The sequence below is a fragment of the Rhipicephalus sanguineus genome, chromosome 2, assembly GCF_013339695.2.
Source record: "Rhipicephalus sanguineus isolate Rsan-2018 chromosome 2, BIME_Rsan_1.4, whole genome shotgun sequence".
Classification (NCBI taxonomy): domain Eukaryota; kingdom Metazoa; phylum Arthropoda; class Arachnida; order Ixodida; family Ixodidae; genus Rhipicephalus; species Rhipicephalus sanguineus.
In genome coordinates, this window is record NC_051177.1 from 190,863,312 (window position 1) to 190,887,294 (window position 23,983).

The window sequence follows — 23,983 nt, forward strand, 5'->3', positions numbered from 1 at the left end:
GTATTTGTATTAGTAGCCGCAAGAGAAATTACAACAGTCTCTAGAAATACCGCTCTTCCAGCTTTCGCTGTGACTGTGATACGCTTTCCCCGCAGGCCTGGTGTTTTTTTTACAGCGAAAGCTGTTATGAGATCATTTCACCGGCCGTTTTTGGCGCCGTAGTTGTCCGCCACCGCCGCCGCCGGTGTCCGTAACCAGTATCGATCGAAATAAGAAAAAAAACGAAATAAGAAAAAAATTCCAGGATGGAACGAGGTTCGAACCTGGGCCGTCTGCGTGGGAGCCCAGTATTCAACCTCTGAGCCATGACGGTGCTTGAAACTGTTTTGCAAAAAGGTCCTATACAGGCTTCATGTCGGGAAAGAACCACATTAGCATATGCAATATAGCGTGGTAGAAGAGTAAAATAAGCACCAAGCGTCGCACAACGCGAATTCTGTAAACAGGCGTCACACAATGCGAATTGCGCAACGAGTAGGTTGTTGAATGCTTCCAACCCATTACAAAGGGATCTGCCATAATTCTTCGTCGTCACCAGGCACAGCATCAACAAAGTGCACATAATGCCTTACATGCGTTTAGCAGGTACCACGGCTCTCCGTAGAATGACGAAAAATGGCACAGTGCCTGCTGCCCTACTTCTCAAAAATTACAATGATTTATAGCGTAGTGGATTCCTCGCAAGTGCACTTGTATTGGTTGCCTAGGAAACCCATAAGCGCATGATCCATTTCCTCGGGGTCTCAGTAAAATTACAATGATTTATAGCGTAGTGGGTTCCTCGCAAGTGCACTTGTATTGGTTGCCAAGGAAGCCCATAAGCGCATGATCCATTTCCTCGGGGTCTCAGTAAAGTTCTTCGCCCCCCCCCCGTCTCTCTCCCACGTCAACATATGTTATACAGCATGACGGGAGAGGGAAATGGCGACCGGGCGTCACCCAATGGAAATTACATACCTGGTGGGCCGTTTAAAGCTTCCAACCCATTACAAAGGGATGAGCCATAATTCTTCATCGTCATCAGTCGTCGCGTCAACAAAGTGCACATAATGCCTTACAGACGTGTAGCTGGTGCCTCGTTTCTCCGCAGAATGACGAATAATGGCTTAGTAGGTGCTTCCCAACTTCACAAAAATTGTGATTTATGGCGTAGTGGGTACCTTTCTAGTGTACTTGTATTGTAGCCCCAAGAGAGCGTAACGGTGTCTGGAAACGCCGCTCTTCCAGCTTTCGCTGTGACTGTGCTGCGGTTTCAGCGCAGGCCTGGCGCTTTTTTCTCTTCCGAATTATATTTGTGGCTTCTAAATATACCTACATATACATATCCAGGCCAGGACGCCTACGGTAAATATCGGCCGAGAGTGTCCATATAATTGCTATAGCAATAAAATTGACAACCGCCAGTGTTGCAGATAAAAACCATGTCCGTCGTGCAGTGGCGTCTCTGCATTTTCGAGGCAGATGCAATCATCCATCCGTGGTATTGATAATCGTGTGTGGGCCTTTGCGCCATCTTGCAGTTTTGAGACTGTTCTTACATGTGGAATGCATGTCATACGACACCTTCGACAATAAACTTTACTCGATCTCGCAGCCAACCTTGCCGTTCACAAGCACTTGTATGGTGGAGTTTACTTCGTGGACTCATTCCCGAAGACCGAGACGGCGAAAGTCAACAGAACAGCCCTGGCACGCTCTCTTCTGAAAGTCTAGACATGTTCCTTTATTTGACGGTGATAAAACGTCTAGTGTTATGACTTTTTTGTGGGAAAATGGCAATAATTCGTTAGCTACCTCTGAACTTCATTCAGGAGTGTACAAATGTACACTCCAATTGTACACTCCAATTTACAAAGCTTTCCCTTACGCATGCAACTCATAGCTGCGTACGAGTTTCACTTACTCCACACTGTTTAGAGCAACGAAGAAACGTGGAAACGGAAGAAAGGAGAAGACAAGAAAAAGGTCTGGTAGCATGATAACATGGAATGTTACTACTCTTCGTGATGAATTTGTCTTCCCCTCCTACGTATCGGTGAGGATCGAGCATTCCAATAAAGTTAGTGATATCGCATGTCCGAACAAAACGTGTAGTGATTCATGTATTCCCAAAACATATCTTGGGAGGACCTCCATACCGGATCAGTGGTTACCATTACCTAAGATGCGCAGCTTTCTTCCGCACTAGCTAACATGGTATATCGAATTGAATACAACAGAAAAATAAACCAAGCGAAGCATATTTAAGGAACATTATTTGTTGTTTTTAACTGTAGTGTGCATATAACATCTATTGAAATAAATTAAAGTTTACGAAAGATAAAAGTATGGCATGGCTTTAACTAACTTAACGTCGTAAAGACCAAAGGGTAGCGGAGGTGAGGGAAAGCCCCAGCGATGGAGTGCAAAGTTATGCAAAGATAGGCAAAGTAAAGCATGGTTTAGTAAGGTTTAAGTGAGTTAAGCATTGCCATCCGTCATGTCACCTTTTACCGAGGAAGCTCACGTCTTCACCAACGTTAAACCACGTGTGCTCGGCGCGTCTGGACATTGGCTCTCCCTGGCGTGGCTCCGCCCTACAACCCGCTCCACCGCTCCGTCTCCTCGCTCGCCTTTGTCCTCCACTCCTGCCTCTTCTCTCTACTCCCGTTGCCGAGACACCTGTCTGCGTAGATATGCTTGTCCTCTCCCAGCTGCTGTCTAACCTTCTCTCCCTCGCTTGTTTCGCTCTCCTTGCTGCACTAGCCTTCACTCTCATCTATACCTGACGTATGCTATGCTCTTCCTCGCGCTATGTACTTGCCCTCTACCGGCAGGAATAAGCTGCGAACATCGCTGTGGCCACTCTGGAGGTGGGTATTGGGGTTTGCCCAACTTCTGTGGCGCATACCGGCTAAGCTATTTGTAGGGACCCTCTTCATTTTCTGGTGGACCGTAGGTGAGTAGTGGAGCTTGCCTGACTCGGCAGCTGCGGCATGCCACAAGGATCAATGCTTCTATGATGCCATTGGCTCCAGCATTGAGATCTATCCCTAATCTCAAGTTTTCGCTCTACGCCGACGACGTGACTCTTTGGACGACTGGCGGCTCCGATGGAGAGATTCAAGACACTCTGCAGGCCGTAGCCAACATGGTCGCGACAGTTGCAGGGGCTATGAGTCTCACATGCTCCTGTCAAAAATCTGAGCTACTTCTACTGCCATCTCACCGAGGGGACGAAAAACACATACCTAATATACAATTCATGCTAAACCACATACCTGTTACCGGAATGGAAAGACTCCAGGCGCTGGCTTTACACATTCAAAGCAACCGGCTCAACACATATACGCTAAATACAGTTGACACCTCAGTTGATCGCACCCTGCGCCTGATAGTTCAGGTCTCTAATATACTTGGCGGACCAAAGGATGCCGAACTTGTTAGCTCCGTTCAGGCCTCCGCTATCAGCAATATTAGGTGTGAAGCACCTTAGGTGCTCGGCTTGACGGCGTCTAATGTCACTACGGTGTGTCAAGTAGTCACGGTCCATCATAAAACGGGTATGCGCCACAAAAAAAGGGTAAATCCCACTACTTGCCACCAGTCTACTAAAAAAATTTGGCAGATACCACGTACCGTGGGAATCGATGTTATGCGAAGCATGCGCGGGATGGTGACTGTATGCCGTAGAGAACTGAATCCGGGCAAGCAGGGAAGAAGAAGAAGAAGTCAAAGCAGAAGAAAAAGAAGACGAATAAAAGGAAGAAGAAAAAGAGAAAAGATGACGGAGGAGAAGAAGAAGGACAAGAAAGAATAAGAAGAAAAAAGAAAACGAAAAGAGCGAAAAGTCGCATAAAAATAAAAATAAAAGAACTAGAAGAAGAACAAGCAGACAAAGAAAAAAAGGAAAAGAAGGAGAAGAAGAATAAATAAGCAGAACAAGAAGAAGAGAAAAAACTAGAAGAAGAACAACCAGTTAAAGAGAAGAAAATAAGGAGAAGAAAAAAAAAAGAAAAGAACGACAAAAGCTGAAGCACCTTAGCGTAAGCTGTATTCCAACGCATTTTCCCGAAGGCTAAGGAGAGCGGGAACGCCGTTCCCTACATGCCCGGTTTCATGCTTGGTACCACTAGTGGCTCACCAAAGAATTCTCTCTAAACACTGCATGCTTAGCACCTCCCAAGATTTCACGTTAGTGGAGCTGAAACACCCTTACCTACCTGCTTCACACCTTCCAAGCCTTTACATTCGCTACACCCTGCCTCCATTTTCTTAAATCAGCATCCGATCAGATTGACGCTCTTTAACACACAACATAAATTCGCTTGGGGTGCACCCATACAGGCCCTCACTTAAAGATATGCACGCAGAATTGCTAAACTGACAAAATCAGTGTTATATCGCAGTATAGCAGACATTCTAACATCGTGACAGGCCGACACATCCTACGAACCCTTTTTGTTACTCCGGTACCTGTCACCAAGACTAAATACAGCATTCCACACATACAGGAACTTCTACCATCTCAAACTTCCCAAAAACATGCACCCTGTGCACCACGGACAGCGCAGGAGGCAGTGCTCAAAGGCTTCTAAAAACAAATCTCCTCCACCAAGGATCTGCTCTATGTTGACGCCACGTATTACGGGAACAGGAATCATTATGCAACATCAGTCAACAACTTCCACAGTCAGGTCGCGCCGGCCGCCTACATTCCTGCCTCTTCGTCGGACTAGGTGGAAGAAGCGGCCATAGCCCTGGCCCTCACAGTCCCTAATTCATTTCTTGTCGTAAGGGACTCCAAAACAGCCATATATAATTGCGGAGCGGGCAGGGTCGCTAACCCAGCCATTTCCCTGTTTTTGTCCCATTCTCTTGATCAAACTGTAGCATTACTTGGGCTCCCGCGCATGCGGGCCTTGCTGGAAACGAGACGGCTCATGCCAGTGGACAGGCCCGATGATTTACGGTCCGGACGCCAGAGTCAGATGTGTCGGAACGACGGCGTAAGATATACTCTTTGGGTGAGGACACTCGCGAGACGCGATCGACCAGATCAAGTAACAACGCTAAGATGCCGTCGGACCACTGACGGCAGCGGACACCATGTCCGCGGGATGATGCAACTTCAACACAAAAACGCGTTCCCCTAGCAACTGGCGCTTCGCGGAAAATCTGAATTTCCTAGTCAGCGAACGCGGCTACGGCACGCGAGCAACTTGAGTTGGAAATGCATACCGCATTTTTCACGAGCGAAAAACGAAACATGCAACGGCGCAGAAAGGATTTTCTCTGTTTAAAGGGCCCCTCGTCAGGTTTGACAATTTTGAGCTCACGAGCTGACGAGCACTGGGCGTTCACCATCACGTCTGCTAAAATTTGCAACGCGCCGCGGAAATTAGTCAAATTACAAGCTGAACGCTCCTTGCCCTTCTCGCGGCGCGCCCCCAGAGAGTGAGGGGATAACCTACATGATGGAACACTGACGGCGCATCCCCGCTCTGCGAGGCGGGCGCTTGTGAAGCCACCGGAAGGTCCCTTGTTTGTCCCAAAAGCTGACGTCTTCTGTCCGTCATAAGGATGTTTCACATGCCGCGATTGCAGCGAAGAAAATCGCTCTGTTCGCTCTATTCGCAACCGCCGCTAATGGCGGTTTAGTTTCACATGGACTGCGAATGCTCTGCGATTTTCGCTCTGCGACTGGCGCGGTGCGCAAATCTGCTTGCTGCCGTTGTTTGTGGCCGACAGTGCATAATTTTCGAATGTAATGTAAGAATCTGAGCGTTATGACATTCTTAACTTTTCATCGCCGGTAGCGAAGAGAATGCGTGTTTTGTCATTTAAAAACACTTTCCAATCTAAATTCACTTGATAATACGCAACAGAGCCATAACCAAAATAAACTCGGCACAATTTCGATGGCTCGGCCGGGTCGGCGCAATTTCGACTGGTCTCGACTGAAAAATTGCTCCGCCGCTGCAAACAGAGCGAAAGATTTCCAACATGTTGGTCGCTCGCCGCTGACCGCTGCGGCGAGAGCGATCGGCCGTTTTTTTCGCGGCGAGCGAATTCGCAGCCTGAAAATCGCTCTGTTTTGTGTCATGTGAAACGGCCTTTACGCACGCAATTCAAGCATTCGCGGGTGGCAGCTGTTGTTATGATCTTTTTTTTTTCCTAGTTTTCTTTTCTATCTATCTATCTATCTATCTATCTATCTATCTATCTATCTATCTATCTATCTATCTATCTATCTATCTATCTATCTATCTATCTATCTATCTATCTATCTATCTATCTATCTATCTATCTATCTATCTATCTATCTATCTATCTATCTATCTAGTCGGCTGTGACTTCGTGCTCTCGTCGCCGTTTCATTTATAGTATATTTACCAAAATTGGTTTGGAGTGACATTAGCTAATCACAAGCATAAAGACAGTTCGTAACATGAATATCGTGATATGCTTCTCATGTATGGCATGGTTTACCTGCCACGTACTTGGCGCTCTTGCGGCTCTTTCGTTAAATTGGTATACAGTCGAAGGCACCTAAAATGATACCGTTGTTAACAATATATCGGTTATAAAAACAAGAAGCTGCTGCACCGTCAACTTTTGTGTGGTTCCTATGGGAAAATACCCGCTTACTACAAAATACCCCATGCCGCCTTATCGGTTACAACAAAGAAGTCTGCACCGTGGTTGCCCCTGCCGCAAGGTAATGGAGCGCGAAACGCTTGACAAGAGAGAAGAAACCTAGAAATTCAAGCCTCTGCAACCCCCCCCCCCTCCAACGGCTCCCGTTCACTCGGGAATAGGAACTGTATTGTAGCGTTATCGGTATCGCCAGGCTTGTGCTCTACTTCAGTCGACCTTCCACCAATCCAAACATCAATAGGCTACACCGCGCCATGCGAAAATCCACGTTGACTTCTGCCGCCTCCTCAAAACACAGCATTTGCTGCCGGGTGGAGCCGATCGTTAGTAGATGATTGTGGGCAGCACGTCAGCTACTGAGCTGACGCAGTCACCGCCTGGGCGCTTGCTGTACAGTACGCACGAGTTTGCCGTGAGGGTTCGTCGTGCCATCTCCGTCTTTGACCCTACACGGGCGCGGTGATGGCGAGCTACTTTCGTTCCTGAAAAGAACGCGTCGGTGCGGCGAGCTTAGCGGTCTCTCACAAAGGGGCAACAGTGAACGGCGGCGGGAGCGGTATGAGTTGTCACCTATTAAAGGCATGCAGCGCGCTTAGAACTGTGCTAGGTCACAAGCGCTACAATATCAGTTAGTTGAAGATACTTATCATAATAGTGTTGTCAGCGGTACTGGCGCCTTGGCCGCCTGCGGCCATCACGCCTCAGCGCATTACCGGTGCCTACACGCAAAAGCATCGCCCTATTCACGCTGTAACTTTAGCTCCTTCGCAGCGTCACTACACTTCACAGCATAACAACTTGGCTTTGTGGCAAAGCTGACTTTTGGAGTCGGCTACGGTCGCATTCGGATCAGTCACAGAAGTGTTGGGCATGGCCAGCGAGCTGATCGACGTGGTAGAAGTGGCAGCTTCAGTTGATGCGGTGTCTGACATGCAGTTTGTGAAAGAAGTCTGAAAAATCGGACTTCCATAAGCTTGCAGCCGTGTCACAAAAGCGTTACAATTTTGAAGTCTGTCCGAAAAACCGGAAGTTGATCATTTTTCTGCGTCATCCGTATCACGGAGGTGCATTGCATAATATGTTTCGAAATGCTACGCTAGTGTTTCCCTTTCATCGAGGCTCGTGTTGTGGTGCATACACCGTAGGCCAAGAGAACCGGCAAGGCTGGTCGCGCAAAGCTGGTCGGCACTAGGCTGGTCCTTCCTTGACAGTGCGTACGTGCATTCACACCCAGATGCACGAAGTGTTTACTTGATCACATTGTAAATCACGAGTATTGGCTAAGTGTCTAACGCGTTTGATTGGGTGCCTGTTTCTTTCTATATCTTTCTTTCTCTCTCTATCTATTCCTTTCACTGTCTTTCTTGCTCTTTCTATCTTTTTTTTTATTTCCTCCCTTTCTTTAGCATCCACTTTTTTTGTTGCTTTCTCTTTCTTTCTATCTCTTTGTCTCTCTATTTCCTTCTTTCTTTTTATTTTGTTTCTCTCTCATTCTCCCTCTCTTTCTCTTTCTGTCTTGATGCATTTTTTAGGCCTTATTTGTCCCAGGTTCTTTCTACGCATTTCTCTCTCAGCCTATTTCTTTATCTCTCTTTCTATGTTTTTCCACTTAGTTCCGTTTCTTTCTCTCTCTCTATTTCTCTCTTTCTGTTTACACCTATTTCTTTCTCTCTGTCTTTCTTGTTCTCTCTCTGTACACGTTCTCACGCCCACCCCAATTATTGCATTCCATGCCATAAAAATAGGCGCAGCTGGAAAGCGCGCGCCAAACCCACGTGTTTGGGTGGCGAAGCAGAATAAGACGACGCGAACGCGCGCATGCATGATGATGATAGTTTCTTGTCTACATCGCGAACCGGACAAGCGGTGAACATTTTACAGCTCGGCTGTAAAATGTTTATTCGTATTCATCTCTATCACTTACTCCAACAGTTCGTTTTAGCATTCCCTGTGCATTTGCGCTTTTGAATACCACTGTCTGGAATGTTTCATCTTTAAACGACCTCTTCAAGTCTTCTAAGACAATTTGCAGCCTATTCATTTGTACCTGCTTGATATTTTCTATTTGTTTTTATAGGTTCCTCAGAGAATAACCAATCACATGCTTTCCCAAGCAGGCGTCACAAAACCATTTCCGCAGGGACGTAATTTCTCTCATTTACGCAGTGTCGATTATGAGACTCGGAAAACGTCAACAAAGCGCTGCCCCGTCCGCTTTTCTAATGTATAATGTGCTAACGAATACGCTTTAGCTTAGTGCTCGGCGTGATGTCATACGCCCACTGCACTTAAAACGCATCGCGCGCTGCAAAAAAATGGCACTGGTTGCCATAAAATTAAAATAACAAACAGTTGGCAGGTATCCATGCATATTATTACCGTAGTATGCATGCGACTGCAAAACCATCAAACAAAAAACGTGATATTTATGGCAATCCCTGGAAAAGAGTGACTGCATGAAGGCAAAGTCCTCTCAGAACAGCACTTATTACGACATCCTTGAGCGTTGTCCGTTGTAGTTGCACGGAGATATCGTTCCGGTGAGGCGAGGATATCTCTAAGAGAACTGATAAGGACAGCTGAAAAAGCATGGAAGTTTATCTGTGGGTGCAATGTACTCTGAAGCGCACCTTGCTTTAACAGGTTCAGTTGCAACTGTGTTCAAGATTCTAGTACCGAGAGCACTCAACTAGCGATTTGTGCGGCTACGTAACGGCAACACTTCAACTCCAGGATGTTCTTAGTGTTTATGCAATCAGAGAATATCGAACGACAGCCCACGTACACGTCATGGCCCATAATTTATTGTGGAATAGCGCAAGAAACACAGAGAGACACAGGCGCCTGTGTCGTCTCTCTTGCCTGTGTCCCTGTGTGTTTTTTGCGCTATTCCACAATGCATTCGTACCAACAAGTTCGGCTTTCCTAACTACGACAATTTATGCTCCGCAAAGGAAGAAGAACCTGAATTAAATAACGTTGACACAGGGGGAAATATCATGACAATAGGAATATTTGAAAGATGAGAGGGCGAAGAAATATTATCGCCGGAGATTGTTAACCAGGCTTGTTGATGTGAATAAGTAGGTAGATTTCCTGTTCACGTGAAAATAACTGCATTACTATTACTAGCAGACCATTCAACAGTAGAACACTCGTTCCTAGAGAGTATGAGAGCCATATAAGATGTAACTTTATGGAATATGGCCGTGCGTTTGAAAAGCAATAACGAAGGGGACGTATTTTTCTACATCGTTCACAAGTACGATGACACGTACAAATGCTCGGACATCTAAATTAATCAGGTTTCCTTATTGCAGAAGAGTTCGCACGGCATTCTGAGCAGCAGAGGTTTTTTTGCAGATAGCGGTCATAATTCTCAATTTCGCTGTGATTTCGATGCTGCGCAAGGCTTATGTGAAGCTTCTGCATTTGCAATTTATGTTTACGATAAGTAATACCTTCTAACATTATTCTTTCTGCTGATGGCATAACGATCACGAATTTGTTGTATCGGAATGTGACCTAAGGGATGTACGGGTGAGCGTAGGAATCGTTTTGTGCAGCCAATGGTTGGACAGTGCCTAATCGACCGCAGGTGGTGGACAGACAGAGCTTATTAGGAACGCCGACGAGAAGAAGGGACGGGAGTGCACGGGTTGGCTCCGCTGGCCACAATGTTCGCAAAATGAAGTGGCTCCAGCATTTTTATTGAATATTTTTACTTCGAAATGCGAGAAAATAAGTCGAGCAGGGTTTCCTCTTTGGACATAGGCCTTGATACCACTTTACTGGAGAACATAAAGCAGTTTATTCACGAGGAGGTCTAACGGCATCTATCTATCTATCTATCTATCTATCTATCTATCTATCTATCTATCTATCTATCTATCTATCTATCTATCTATCTATCTATCTATCTATCTATCTATCTATCTATCTATCTATCTATCTATCTATCTATCTATCTATCTATCTATCTATCTATCTATCTATCTATCTATCTATCTATCTATCTATCTATCTAGTATTTTTATCCACCTACGTCTGGCTGGTCTCTTGGTCGTCTCCATAACTCCGTATGTATACAAAATCACGGCAAGAATAACGCGACAGGCCTGCCACATGCGTCACGAAACCTTTTGCCCAGTCACATGTGGCGCATGCTTCCGCTACACGTTCTGGAAATTTGGGCTGTGACACAATGTGGGACGTAGCGACATTCCCGATGACCTCCTCTGCAATGTTGGCAGTGAACGCGTCAGCCAATACCGTAATCAGAAACAAACCGTCACAAGAGGGATGGTCATTGCGGAGACCATCCCATTAAGCGGGCCGAAGTTTCACTGCAATATGCCCGTGAGCGCGAATGCCCGCGCTAGCCAAGCTACTCGCAGCGCTTTCTAAATCATGATACAAAACTGTCTCACTCAGTTCATCCTGAACTATGAGCTCCGCAGTGGGATCGCTTCGTATTCAGCTGTGGTTAAACGCGCTGCCCGGGAGGAAACCAGCAACGCCGACGCCAGAGTTCACTTTCGCGCCGCCGAAGCAGAAAAGGCATTGTCGTCGCGGAGACATGCATGCCTCTCCCAAATTCTTCAGCTGATACACCGCAAAACAATGACACAGATACAGGCCTGCGCCTATCAAGCGGAGCAGTCACAGCATCAGCTCGAGGAGCGGCCTTCCTTGGGCACCTTTAAAAGAACTCTGAGGCGCTTACCGTGAATGCAGGTGCGATGTACCTACTACGTCATAACTGATCATCATTTTGCGAGGCAACAAAGTAGGTACTACGCGTCTGTAAAGTAACATACGCATGTGCTCGCTATGCTGATGCTCTGTGTTATTATGATGATGCTGATGAATTAGGGCTGTGCCACTTTTAATCAGTGCGAAGCACAAAACAACCCACTCGTTACGCAATTCCAGTGGCGTAGCCAGGGGGTGGCACACAAGGCGCGTGCTCTTACCCCCCCCCCCCCCAGTGGCGTTTCTAGCCATGGGAGGGGAGTCTCACCGGGCCCGCACCCCCTCCCCCCAAAATTTGTGTTTGCCATGGAAAGCTCGTCCCTGCGTGGAGGGAGCCTAGTCGTCTCTGCAGGCATTTCCACAAAGTTGTTCTCTCTCTCTCTCTAATGGCATTCAGAGCTCAAAATGATACTCGATCACATCTGCCTGCCCGACCCCCACTTCAGATCAAGGAGGTGCCCCCCACCACGAAAACAATTTCTGGCTACGCCCCCGCCCCGAATTTTTTTTTCTCCCATGGCATACAGAGCCCAAAATGGAACTCCACCACATCTGCCTGCCCGGCCCACATTCCATATCAAGGAGGTGCCCTCCTGAACAAAATTCTGCCTACGCCACTGCGCATTGCACATGGCGTGACGCATGGCGCTATTCTACGCTTCTGCAAGTACCATTACCTGACTCCTCGCCCAAGATGGCCCTGATATAGAATTTTTGTTATACCGAGATACCTCAACTACCTGAGTAGCTATATGGTGCAATGAATGACTGCCACCCAGAATTCGTGGGTTCGTTCGGGCTCTAACCCTAGTTCTTATTTGGCATGGTGCGCGATAGCTGCAACGGACACTGGCGCTCTAAGGTTACGATTAAGTGTAAGGCAATTATTGGATCCATTATAAAAAGGACGATGATTAGCTGATGGGAAGCAATGTAGCACGGTGGCAGTTGCTATAGGGATTTCACGAAATCAAACGAAGCTAAGATTTCCGATCATGGCTTCTACCTTAAGAATTGTAAATGTACGTACCGGCAGTGATGTTCTGGTCATAAATAAAAAAACGCTTCTTTTTGTCGCTGCAACAGTAGGGGAATTGTCTTCAATGCTTCGTCCTCAATCTTTCGGAAGCCTGTGATGCATCACAAGTTTCTTTTTCTCTAGTCAGGCATCTGTTTACCTGTGTGCCTTCGCAAAAGTGCGTCAATATACGCCAGGTCATAGGCACCACAAGAATGGGGCAATAGAGCAGCTTGGCGTAATATTTATTGTGAGGTGTTTCGCCAGAGCTTGCGAAACAGAGGTCTTATCTGTCCGAACGAGACAGTACGTACGCTTATCACACCATAATCAGTGCTCGTAACTCCTCCAGCCACTCAGTTCGTTGCGCGAAGTGCCCCCATTTGATGCACGTTTGCAACCGACCACTCGCCTATAGAATTTCGGTTTCGTCACTGTGTACGATCTGCCGTTCCCGGGTGTACAACTCAAAGGTTTTTGCGAGTGGCTGTGGCTTGCGAAAAGGTTGGCTGCAAAGGTAAGCTCTTGTCTGCCTAGCAGCAGCAGTTAACGGAGAATTAGATTTCATGCTCTATTCGCATAGATGTGACAATCGAGGCAACGTTCAGATTCAGACCACATTTGTACGCCTAGTAGAAGTTGCGCTGCCACTCCCGTTGTGCTGCTGCTGCCACGTGGTAAACCAGTGACATGAAGAAACTATACATAATAATTTGATTACAGCTTCTCAGTGAAATAGGGTTTCTATGACGGCTCGATAATGAACATTTTATCTACCACGCCTGATTTTGAGAATATTACGTATATTTATCACAAGAGTTGAAGTTTGATGCTTTAACTACGGTCATGTGGAGTGGTGCACGTGGAGCAAATCACCGTTAAACTTGTTCATTTGGAGCGTCTTTGCTTGTCTGCGACGGTGTGCTTTTGTTTGTTTTCTGTGGGAGAGTTTCGAGCTTAATATGACGGGTCGCTAAGATTTTTCCGTCATAACAAATGTTAGGCGAACTTTTCGCATACATTGACAGAATATGTTACTTGTTCAGAGATATATTGTAACCGCGCCTCTGGAGCGAGTTGGGCTTGTTTTCAAGTGAAAGAAGTACCATTTCGTAAGCTGCAAGCACTCGTTTTAGCTCATCATTTGGACAAGGATGGTATCCGGCCTCACCCGCTGACAACTATGGACGTCAAAGCATTCCAGTCAGCAGGATATATGCATGAGCTGCCTCAATACTCTCTGTTAATGTAGAGCAGAAGTCTGAAAGAGGCGGCCCGCGAACCTTTCGCTAGCGGCCCGGCCCGCACATGAATGTCTTCTTCCCATATTTCGTTTTGCAGCGAAAGCTACTATGAGATCATTTCAACGGCCGTTTTTGGCGCCGTAGTTGTCCGTCGCCGCCGCCGCCGCTGCCGGTGTCCGTAACCACTATCGCTCGAAATAACAAAAAAAAAAACAAAATAAGAAAAAATTTCCCGGATGAAACGGGGTTCGAACCTGGGCCCTCTGCGTGGGAGCCCAGCGTTGTACCTCAGAGCCATTCCGGTGCTTGGAACGGATTTGCAAGAAGGCGCTATACAGGCTTCATGTCCAGTAGGAACCACAATAACATATGTAATTTACTGTGGTAAAAGAGTCAAATAACAACCACGCACCACACAACGCGACTTCTTAAACAGGCGTCACACAATGTGAATTGCGCAACGAGTGGGCTGTTGGATGCTTCCAACCCATTACAAGGGGCTCTGCAATAATTCTTCATCGTCATCAGGCACAACACCAACAAAGTGCGCATAATGCCTTACATGTTTTTAGCGGGTACCCCGGCTCTCCGTTGAATGACGAAAAATGGCATAGTGGCTGTTTCCCTACTTCACAGAAATTATGATGTGTTATAGCGTAGTGGGTTCCTCGCAAGTGCACTTGCAATGGTTGCCAAGGAAGCCCATAAGCCCATCATCCATTTCCTCAGGGTCTCAATAAAGTTCTTCCCTCCTCTCTCTGTCTCTCTTTCTCAGGGCAACGTATGTTATATTGCATGGTGGGAAAGTGAAATAGCGACCGGGCGTCACATATGCGAATTACGTAACTGGTGAGCCATTTAAAGCTTCCAACCCATTACAAGGGCTGAGCCACAATTCTTCATTGTCATCAGTCGTCACGTAAGCAAAGTGCACATAATGCCTTACATATTGTAGCTGGAACCTCGCTTCTGCGCGCAATGATGAATAATGGCGTTGTAGGTGCTTCCCAACTTCACAAATATTGTGATTTATGGCGTAGTGGGTACCTTGCTAGTGTACTTGTATTAGTAGCCCCAAGAGAGTTTAGAACGGGCTCTAGAAATGCCGCTCTTGCAGCTGTCGCTGTGCCTGTGCTGCGCTTTCCGCGCAAACCTGGCGTTTTTTTTTATTTTCTTAATAAGTATGTCGACGAGCTACACAGACATGACTGGTCTCAAGCATTCTTTTCATGAGGTAACCCATGGGGTCCCCATGTGGTGGAACATAACCGTGGAACAAAAACTATATTTCAGAATCGGCGTCTAGGTTTCCGTGATTCAGCAGATGGGTATGGATGTTTCAATCCGGACTCCAACCCTTTAGGAAATGATGTATATATGAAATATGGGAATATATGAGCACCAAATCATCAGAACTGGGACGAGATTCTGTGGTTTATAACAAACGCGCTCAACAACGCAAAATACGAAACTACGTGCTATATGCCATTCTTGCTTCTCCACGCACGCCACGCCTCATTATATTTAAGACACTATCCTCCTTGACGACCGCGGATAATCTCTCAGTAGCTGAGACTCTGTGTAGTGCAGATGAAGCTTATCGGCTCGCTCTCTTAGGCACGCTAGCTACACAGACCACATGGAAGGCCAGATACGACAGCAGGCGCCGGCCTATTAGCTATGTCCCTGATTCATTTCTGTTATTTTGGACCCCAGTACGGAAGCGCAGCCTATGCACAAAGTTCTTGGCACACTATGCCGGCCCGTTTGTCATCATCTACTGTTTGAGTGAGGTGAACTATACGGTAGCGTGCCTTACAGCCAGCGACCAACGTTCTGCAAGAACAGAAGTTGCGCATGTCGCCCGGCTAAAGCCAAAAACAACAGGACACCTGACTCGCCCAGCAGGCTTCTACTAGTCAAGTAGAAACGCAACGACGCCTCTGGAGCGAGACAAAGGTCTTCGTTGTGACTTCCGTAGCCTTACTACATCCAGTGTCCCGCCGTCGAGCGCTCTCAATAAAATCTTACTGCCTTGTAATAATATAACAAGGTATTTGCGAGTCTTAAATTTGCGCAAGTGGAAATCATCTATCAATATGGCTTTTAATAAAATTCCAAGCACCAACTCCACCATTCGCATATGTATACACTTATATCAGGTGGATACGACTAACAACACCCGTTAGCAGCTTTAAGATATGTTCGGTGTGAAACTAACATAAGTTATCGCCATAAGACACACAGGAGAGCCACTTTATTATTTTGGTATTGCTGGTGGCGATCGCAAATAATACTGGAGTATTGCGAGGTTGGCCGAATGATCGACTTGTAAGATTTAAGTTTCACGCCTGGGGTCGAGGCTGATTTATGCTTTTCTTCTGAAAAAGCAAGGGTTAGATTGTACAGCTCCGCAGGTCCTGCCCATGTGGTCTTTGCAATTGACGTTATCTGTAATTGTCACAAACAGGTATGTAAATTTCTTGAACGTTTGGACTCTTTACCATTGAAACAATAAAAAGGTTTCAGGGAAATTTGGTACATGAAAATGTTATGCAAACGGACTGGTCAAAGTTGACTTTGATATTCCACCTGGAGCCACTATCAAATATTATTTTCAAGGAGTCGTTAAACAAAACGTGATCACTCGCACTTTACACAACATGAGAGCAAGAAATCATCGGAAAATAATCTCACTTCTATATTAGGACTGATATAATTTGCAATATCATTCACATACAGTAAAAAATAAAGCGACCGTAATGCAAGACTTGTGGGTCTGAGAGCGGCACTCGCAATGACTGTGTTGGTGAACATGTGATTACCTGTGAGCCATCCTCTTTTTCTTTTCGGTCGATTTATTGATCCTTGCCCGCCACCCTCCGAAAGTTTTCTACACCTAACGCGGTTATGCACTGCCTCCATTATCCGCACACCTTTTACCACGCGATGATTTGGTGTTATGACGCCATCACGTGAGCTAATCTTACGTGACGCGCACTATGTGAGTACGTGCACAGTGTGTGAGTATTTCACATACTGTGCACGTAATAGAAATAGGGCGGCAATTTCTAACGACGAGTTTATTCGCCGATTTCAATACCGGTATTACTGTGGCCAATAAACGGTCATTGGAAAGCTTCACGTTCTGTAATGAGTAAAGAAATATTCCGCCTAGAAAAACATGACACAAATTAGCAAAATCGCTTTAGAAATTCATTCGGAATCTCATCGGCACCGCAAGAAACCTTCATGTCCAATTTGAGCAATAGAGAGACTGTATCTACCCTTGAATAAGAGTGTCATCACAGGGCGTATGCGGCGTATAATTGAAACAAGGATTTGATTTCGCGGAAATGGCTGAGACAAATAAGTGATTGAGGACCTAAGCAATTAACGCGAGTTCACTGTGCATCGCAACATTAAGAAAACGCCACCAATAGCTCAGATCTTTCAAAAAAGGTGCTTGGAAAATTTTTGGAATAAATCGCGCATGTAATCGGCGAGCACAGTGGAAGAAATACATCCAGGAATATTATGCCCCGCGTTTACCAACGCAGTCGGTGCAGCAAGTTTCTGTGCTCTTTGGAATTCATTACCGTGCACGACGTAGCCTTCGTTTTAAATATATAAAGTGGCTGGCAGCGCTTCACATGGGGCTCATCTATTTTTTGGACAAACCGGGAGAAACATTCGTGAACAGTATCACGGAGGCATTTACAAAGCTTATGGACGCCGTCGTATTGCGGTATCATATCAAAAAAGATTTTTAGGTGATCAAGAATTGATACGTCGTCAGCTCGGTTGCAACAGTGATACAAAAACCAATTTGGAAGCACTTAGGGAGCACTTGCTATGGGCACTTCATTGAAATATTTTGGGCTCGCGGATTAAAAGCGATTTGCTGGACAACGCGTAAGGTCGATACCAGGAATTGCGTATTTCAGGAAACTTCCTGCTTCACGAAAATTGCATTCCTAATGCGCGTTCCCATGATCGCGTTTATGGCCCTTTGTTGGGCCGTTTTACAGGATGACGAACGCTGGAAAGAGCATGAAAGATGCCGTGTCGATTCAGCCTGAAAACATTGTTGCAGGGAGGGCCGCTATCTATATGTAATAAATCTGAAGGTTTGTGAATTTTCTCCAAGTATTGGTTTATTTTACGACAACCTTATGCTATTTTGGGATAAGTTATTCCTTCATCAATATTCATGTTGCAATGAAATGCTCCCTCGCTAAAAAACAGCGAATCGAGGATAGCGCTGTCTGGTCCTAGCATACATGTATACTGATCCATATCCTTGAATACGTTGTCTACCACTGCCCACGAGTGTGACACCGCGGTTCATATTGCACTGCCACCATATACGACGTAATAGGAATGGTATTCGAAGGTAGAAAATAGCTCTAGGTCAGAACAACTGCGATCTAATTCTAGCGGGAATAATGGTTGCCGAGTGACAATTGCAAACTGCGCTGACCCGGCTTTGATACTGACCGTTAGTAACGAAGAAAATATTCGGAACGGGTGACAGTGTTACGGCTCCTTCGAAGGCAGAACCGAGGATTGCAGTAACAGCCAATGTTAAACGACATTTCCGTTGATGCAATCCACTGCTATGAAATTTCTCATTGAAGTGGTATGAAATCTGACATTTAACAAATATATAGGGGCGAATGAAACATTCTTGACCAGAGGGTGTCGCTAGAGCCAACCTTTTGACAAGTGGTATTCTTTTCTTCAAGGCAGCAACATTTTACCACGAAAGTGTTTTATTCCGGGGTCCACCAAGACATTCATGACGTACTTCCGTCACGGAAGTACGTCAGCAAAACGAATGCCATCAGAAACTACAAGTAAAAGTTCCATTTACGGGACTCTAAACCATGACCTCTCGGTCCTCGCCGATGGTTGGCGGGCGGTTAGCCCACTGAGCTACCGCCAAACACATGGCGGAGGCTACATGAACGCGCATTTTATCTTTCACACTTTAATCTCACAATGCTCTTGTATTGATGGATGGATGCTGTGGGCGTCCTCTTTATAAGGGGGTGGTGACATCTGTGCCACCAGCCTCGAAAAACAACAGAGAAAACGCGCCACTGCTACGACCGTCCCATTCAGCGCATTTCCAATACAGTTCTAATTGCGTCAATGCTTTAACACACCGTGAGGTGGCAGCTTTAGACCTAGCCTCGCTTATAGCATCCATCCATATCGAAAAATAGCTCTCCGACGCTCGCCTGACTGTCGCACCGCGTTCCCCGCTCGCCCTGTGGGAAGTAATCGCCAGGCTAGGGAAGGCACGACGTGCGTTGCCTTTCTCTTCGCATTTCACGACGCTTTGAAGGAGTGCATATCGAGTATCAGTGTTTATTATGTGCTTGTTGATTCCATCATTGCGCGGGATTCACCATGTGCGGTGTCCACGTATATGTTAAGAACTTCAGCTACCGCAAGGGTTAAATCATGAACATGGGCGTTAGTCGTCGGTACGGAGATGTGCCAATAGGCGTCAACGCAAGTGAGATGCGTCCACCATCAAGCGGTGCTGTATCTGCCAAACAACAGTAGGGTGTGTCCAGATAAGATCGAACACGAGGTCCCGGTCACCATTCCCATTTTTGATAAAATTTGCTGTAGGTCTAGGCATTACACCCAGAATAATAGTGTCGAAGTTAGTTTTGCGGAAAAAAAATTTTTTTCGCCTGAAAAAAAATATACAATTTCGGCCGCAAAAAAACACTTTTTCGCTAATTTCGCGATTTCTGACATTTGAGCGCGCCTTGTGAAAAAACGGTGCACTTCTCGGTCACAATATTTATTCTCCTCAAAGAACAAGTTAAATACAATATCATGAGTGTATTATTTTCCTTGCTTGTCGAAGCACTTTTGACAAACAAAATCACAAACTTGGCAAATCGCACAAAATACCTGTATTTGAGGAATTTGTTGCTGCAAACAAGTTAAAGTGAGGATAATCAAAATCAGCACATATTGACTTCGATACTTTCGCTCTATTTTAAAATAATTTTCGCGGTTTTATCACGCTCCGTTTTAATCGATAATTGGGCTGAAACGTAAGTGATTTACCAAAAACGCCGTACTTTGAAAACAGTTTTCTCAAAAAGGCCATATTTAATTTTTTTAAAAATCGCTCTGATTGAAGTCAAGGACGTCATCTATCATTCTGCATAAAAAACGTTGCATTATTTTGGTTGCTAACAAGTTATAATGCGTGAAATGTGACCAAGTCAGCCTAGCGGCCGCGTCGTTCGTTATGTGCTGAAACTCGGATATAAGTTGTTCAAAATACTTGTACGGGACATAACCAGAAATCAGTAGCTCCACACCAACAAATGCGCAGCCAGGTGTCATGGTTCAGCAAGCTATGTCTCGCGATCAGTCGCTTGACAAAGCCGCAGGAGCGGCCGCTCGATGCTGCGGGCGCTCACATTACATGAGTGCCGCTTTGACTGCGGGCGAGCTCCGCTTGCGCGGCAAACTACGTTCAGAGGACGAAGGAGAGAAGGAATGCATCCCTATGAAATATAGAGGCAGTTAAGTGCCATCAAATGTCATATTATGTAACGAAAATTCTGCGGGCAAGTATGCAGCGCGCGCCATCAATGCAGCATGCATGTATTTTTTTTCCTCCTGTTATGCCCACAGCCGCAAAATATCGTGAAAAACGCTCGGCTTGCGTTGAAAATATCTGCGAACGCACGACAATACAGTATTGTAAAAGCGGTGTTTTAATGAAGCAAAGGACTTGCACTCGCTTCTTTTCACAGCCGGCTGACACAAGTGTTCTGGCACGAGTAAGAGAACAACTGCAATTTGAGTTGTTCGACCATCGGAAGCACGTATTAGACGTTTCTTTAGATATCAATGGCTTGCTCTTGTGTCATATATTGCTCACAGAATGAAGCTAACTATCTTTAGGCCATAAGAAGGGAGAAAGCAACACATGAGCGCACTACTGGAGGCGCTCCCAGCGAAATTGCCTGCAGAGATTTCGTTGCATATTGTGACATTTGTTGGCACTTACCAGCCTTTATATTTTAAAGTAATGCATTCCTTCTCTCTTTCGTCCTCTTGAGCGTAGTTTGGCGCGCAAGCGGAGCTCATCCGCAGTCCATGCTGCACTCATGTAATGTGAGCGCCTGCAGCATTGAGCGGCCGCTACTGCGGGTTTGTCAAGCGGCTGATCGCGAGACAAAGCTAGCTGAAACATGACACCTGGCTGCGCATTTGTTGGTGTGAAGATACTGATTTGTGATTATGTCACGTACAAGTATTTTCAACAACTTATATCCGAGTTCCAGCACATAACGAACGACGCGGCCGCTAGGCTGACTTGGTCACATTTGACGCATTATAACTTCTTAGCAACCAAAATAATGCAATGTTCTTTTATACAGAATGATAGATGACGTCCTTGACTTCAATCAGAGCGATTTTTAAAAAAATTTAAAATGGCCTTTTTGAGAAAACTGTTTTCAAATTTCGGCGTTTTTGATAAATCACTTACTTTCAGCCCAATTATCAAGTAAAATGAAGCGTGATAAAACGGCGAAAATTATTTTAAAAGAGAGCGAATGTATCAAAGTTAATATGTACTGCTTGTGATTATCCTCACTTTAACTTGTTTGCAGCAATAAATTCCTCAAATACAGGTATTTTGTGCGATTTGCCAAGTTTGTGATTTTTTTCTTCAAAAGTGCTTCAAAAAGCAAGAAAAACAATAGACTCATAAGATTGTATTTAACTTTTTCTTTGAGGGGAATAAATATTGTGACCGAGAAGTGTACAGTTTTTTCACAAGGCGCGCTCAAATCTCAGAAATCGCGAAATTAGCGAGAAAGTCTATTTTGCGGCCGAAATTTGTATATTTGTTTTCAGGCGAACAAATTTTTTTTTCGCAAAACTAACTTCAATACCATTGTTCTGGGTTTATTGCCTAGACCTACAGCAAATTTCATCACAATCGGGAATGGTGACCGGGACCTCGTGTTCGATCTTATCTGGACACACCACATTGTACAAGCTCTTCATGTACCAATGCACTATAAATAATAAACTACTGCTGTGACGACATGTTTCACTTTCGTGTTATACCGATTCCTATGATGGAGGGATCAGCCATCATTTTTCCTTAGCTCTACGTATCTTTACGCTTTGCCCACGCGCCCCCGATCGAAGAAGTGGACGAGCACAAGAGAGAAAGTGAAAATAAAAGGATAATCGACAAGGCGATAGGGGGTCAGAAAAGAGTAGGCAGGCAGGGGACATAGAGATAGGCTGGCTTCTCAAAGTTGGTGAGCAATACCGTATGGATCAATAAAGGAAAGATAACCAGTGGAAGGCAAGGGTGCACACACCCTGGAGGTGTTTATCTTCGTGTTCAAAGCGGAGGGATTTGGGCATGTCGTGAATCATCTCGGGTTCAGGAAAAACGCAAAACACGCCATTGGATTTCGCACCACACGTGGAAGCAGCTAAACAAGGGAATTTCACAGTCAACTTGACCATTCTCGTTAACAATTGAGTCACAAGCAGTACATTGGCGAAACATGACAACCAGTTAATGGTAGATTAAACAACTCTTGAATCTTTACGATATGGTAGCTACACAGCGGAATTAGCGGGACCTAATCGTTTTATCGAAGAGTTTTTAACGACTCTGCCCGTTGCCGCGCAAGTGTTTGCGATATACTCTGCTGTGTTGCCGCAACGTCATTATCAAGTAGTTTACCGGTTTGAGTACGAGTTTATGGAGACTGCACTATAAACACCATATAAGAATTCGTGCCACAATCAGTATGTCAAATTCAAAATCTTTATTTCTGCCTTGTAGAGGTACATACAGAGGAAAAGCTGACAGAGGAAAAGCTGTCAGAAACAGCTTGGCAGAGCCGCGGCACCCGTTTGCTTGGCAATGGCTTCACAACAAGGCTCATGAAACGACAGCATTGAAGGTGTAGCGACAAATATGCAATAATCGACCAATGCAAAAGAGAAACAAAAAGAGATTATACAGTAGATAATAGTCACACTGGATACACACAGGCATGGCTGAAAAAAAAAAGGTACGGAATGTACATGTTAACATACATGGCACGCAAAGCAGTGTTTGACGAGCTGAAGGGATGAAACTTTTTATGCACATGCGAATTTAAAAGGAAAGGAAGAGAACTGCAGACGTTGTCTACCTGAATTTATTATGGGTGTCGGCACAACCTAAGTCTCTGCATGCCTTGTCATATAAGCTGCTTCTCGGGCATACAAATCAGCAAGGTACCGTAAGTGGTTTATGTTTTTTCGAGTTTCGAGTATAAAGCTCACACTCAAGCGGTATTTGTACAGGTTCTGGATCTTTAATACGCTACTTTGCGAAAAGAGATCCGCACTCGGTGAGTCCCAGTGTACATTATGAACATGAGGAATGAATCTTTTTTGTAAAATGTAGATGCGCTGAAGACACCTAGGAGTAGCCGTGTCCCAGTTTAAATAGGAGTAAAAAAGGGAATTGTAGAGCAGTAATTTTATTGGTTTTGGAAGAACGTATTTGAGCCTGCTTACGACCCCGATTATTTGGGCCAGTTTCGTTGAAATGTGGTCCACGTGCTGCTCCCAAGACATAGAGGAAGAAAAAACCACTCCGAGGCACTTAAACTGTTCAACCACATCGATACGTCGTGATGTCTTTTAATGTCGAAGGAAAGAAAGAATTGGTTTATTTTTGGGGCGGAATGCGACAGCTTGTGTTTTCTTCTCATTAATACGCATGCACTTGGATACTGACCATTTTTGTAGCTCATTCATGGTGTCATTGCAATCCCGAACAAGGAGATCAAGAGTATTTCCAATAAAAAAGATGCTAGCATCATCAGCATTGATGATAAATTTAGCAGCGGTGTTAATATTGCAAACGTCGTTAACATACACATTAAAGAGCAATGTTCCTAATATACTGCCCAGTGGAACGCTAGAAGTAACAGACTTTAGTTTAAATTTTATGTTGTCTATGCAAACAGCCTGTTTTCTATGCGATAGATATGATTTCATGAGCATTTGAGCGTGTCCGCGAATACCATAACATTCTAAGTTTTTAAACAGTAGAGTGTGGTTCACAAGATCGAACGCCTTCGAAAAATCCACGAAGATACCAATAACGAAGGCCTTCTTTTCAAACTGTGTAAATATATATTCCTCTTGTTCGATTAGTGCTAGCTCCACAGATTTATTTTTACAAAGCCCAAATTGAATTGTTGATAGTAGGCCATGCCACGTGGCTTGAGCAACGTGCGCCTCAGGGAAG

At 45.2% G+C, this 23,983-nt stretch overlaps 1 protein-coding gene across 1 annotated transcript in view; it reads left to right on the forward strand.

Moving 5' to 3' along the window:
• LOC119383936 (uncharacterized) overlaps nt 1-1,999 on the forward strand; it is a 39,156-nt gene extending 37,157 nt beyond the window's left edge. The window contains exon 8 of the mRNA XM_037652211.2: nt 1,595-1,999. Coding sequence (XP_037508139.2) covers nt 1,595-1,713 — 119 coding nt within the window. The 3' untranslated portion in view covers nt 1,714-1,999. The remainder of the gene's footprint in view (nt 1-1,594) is intronic.
• Nucleotides 2,000-23,983: the final 21,984 nt, after the last annotated feature.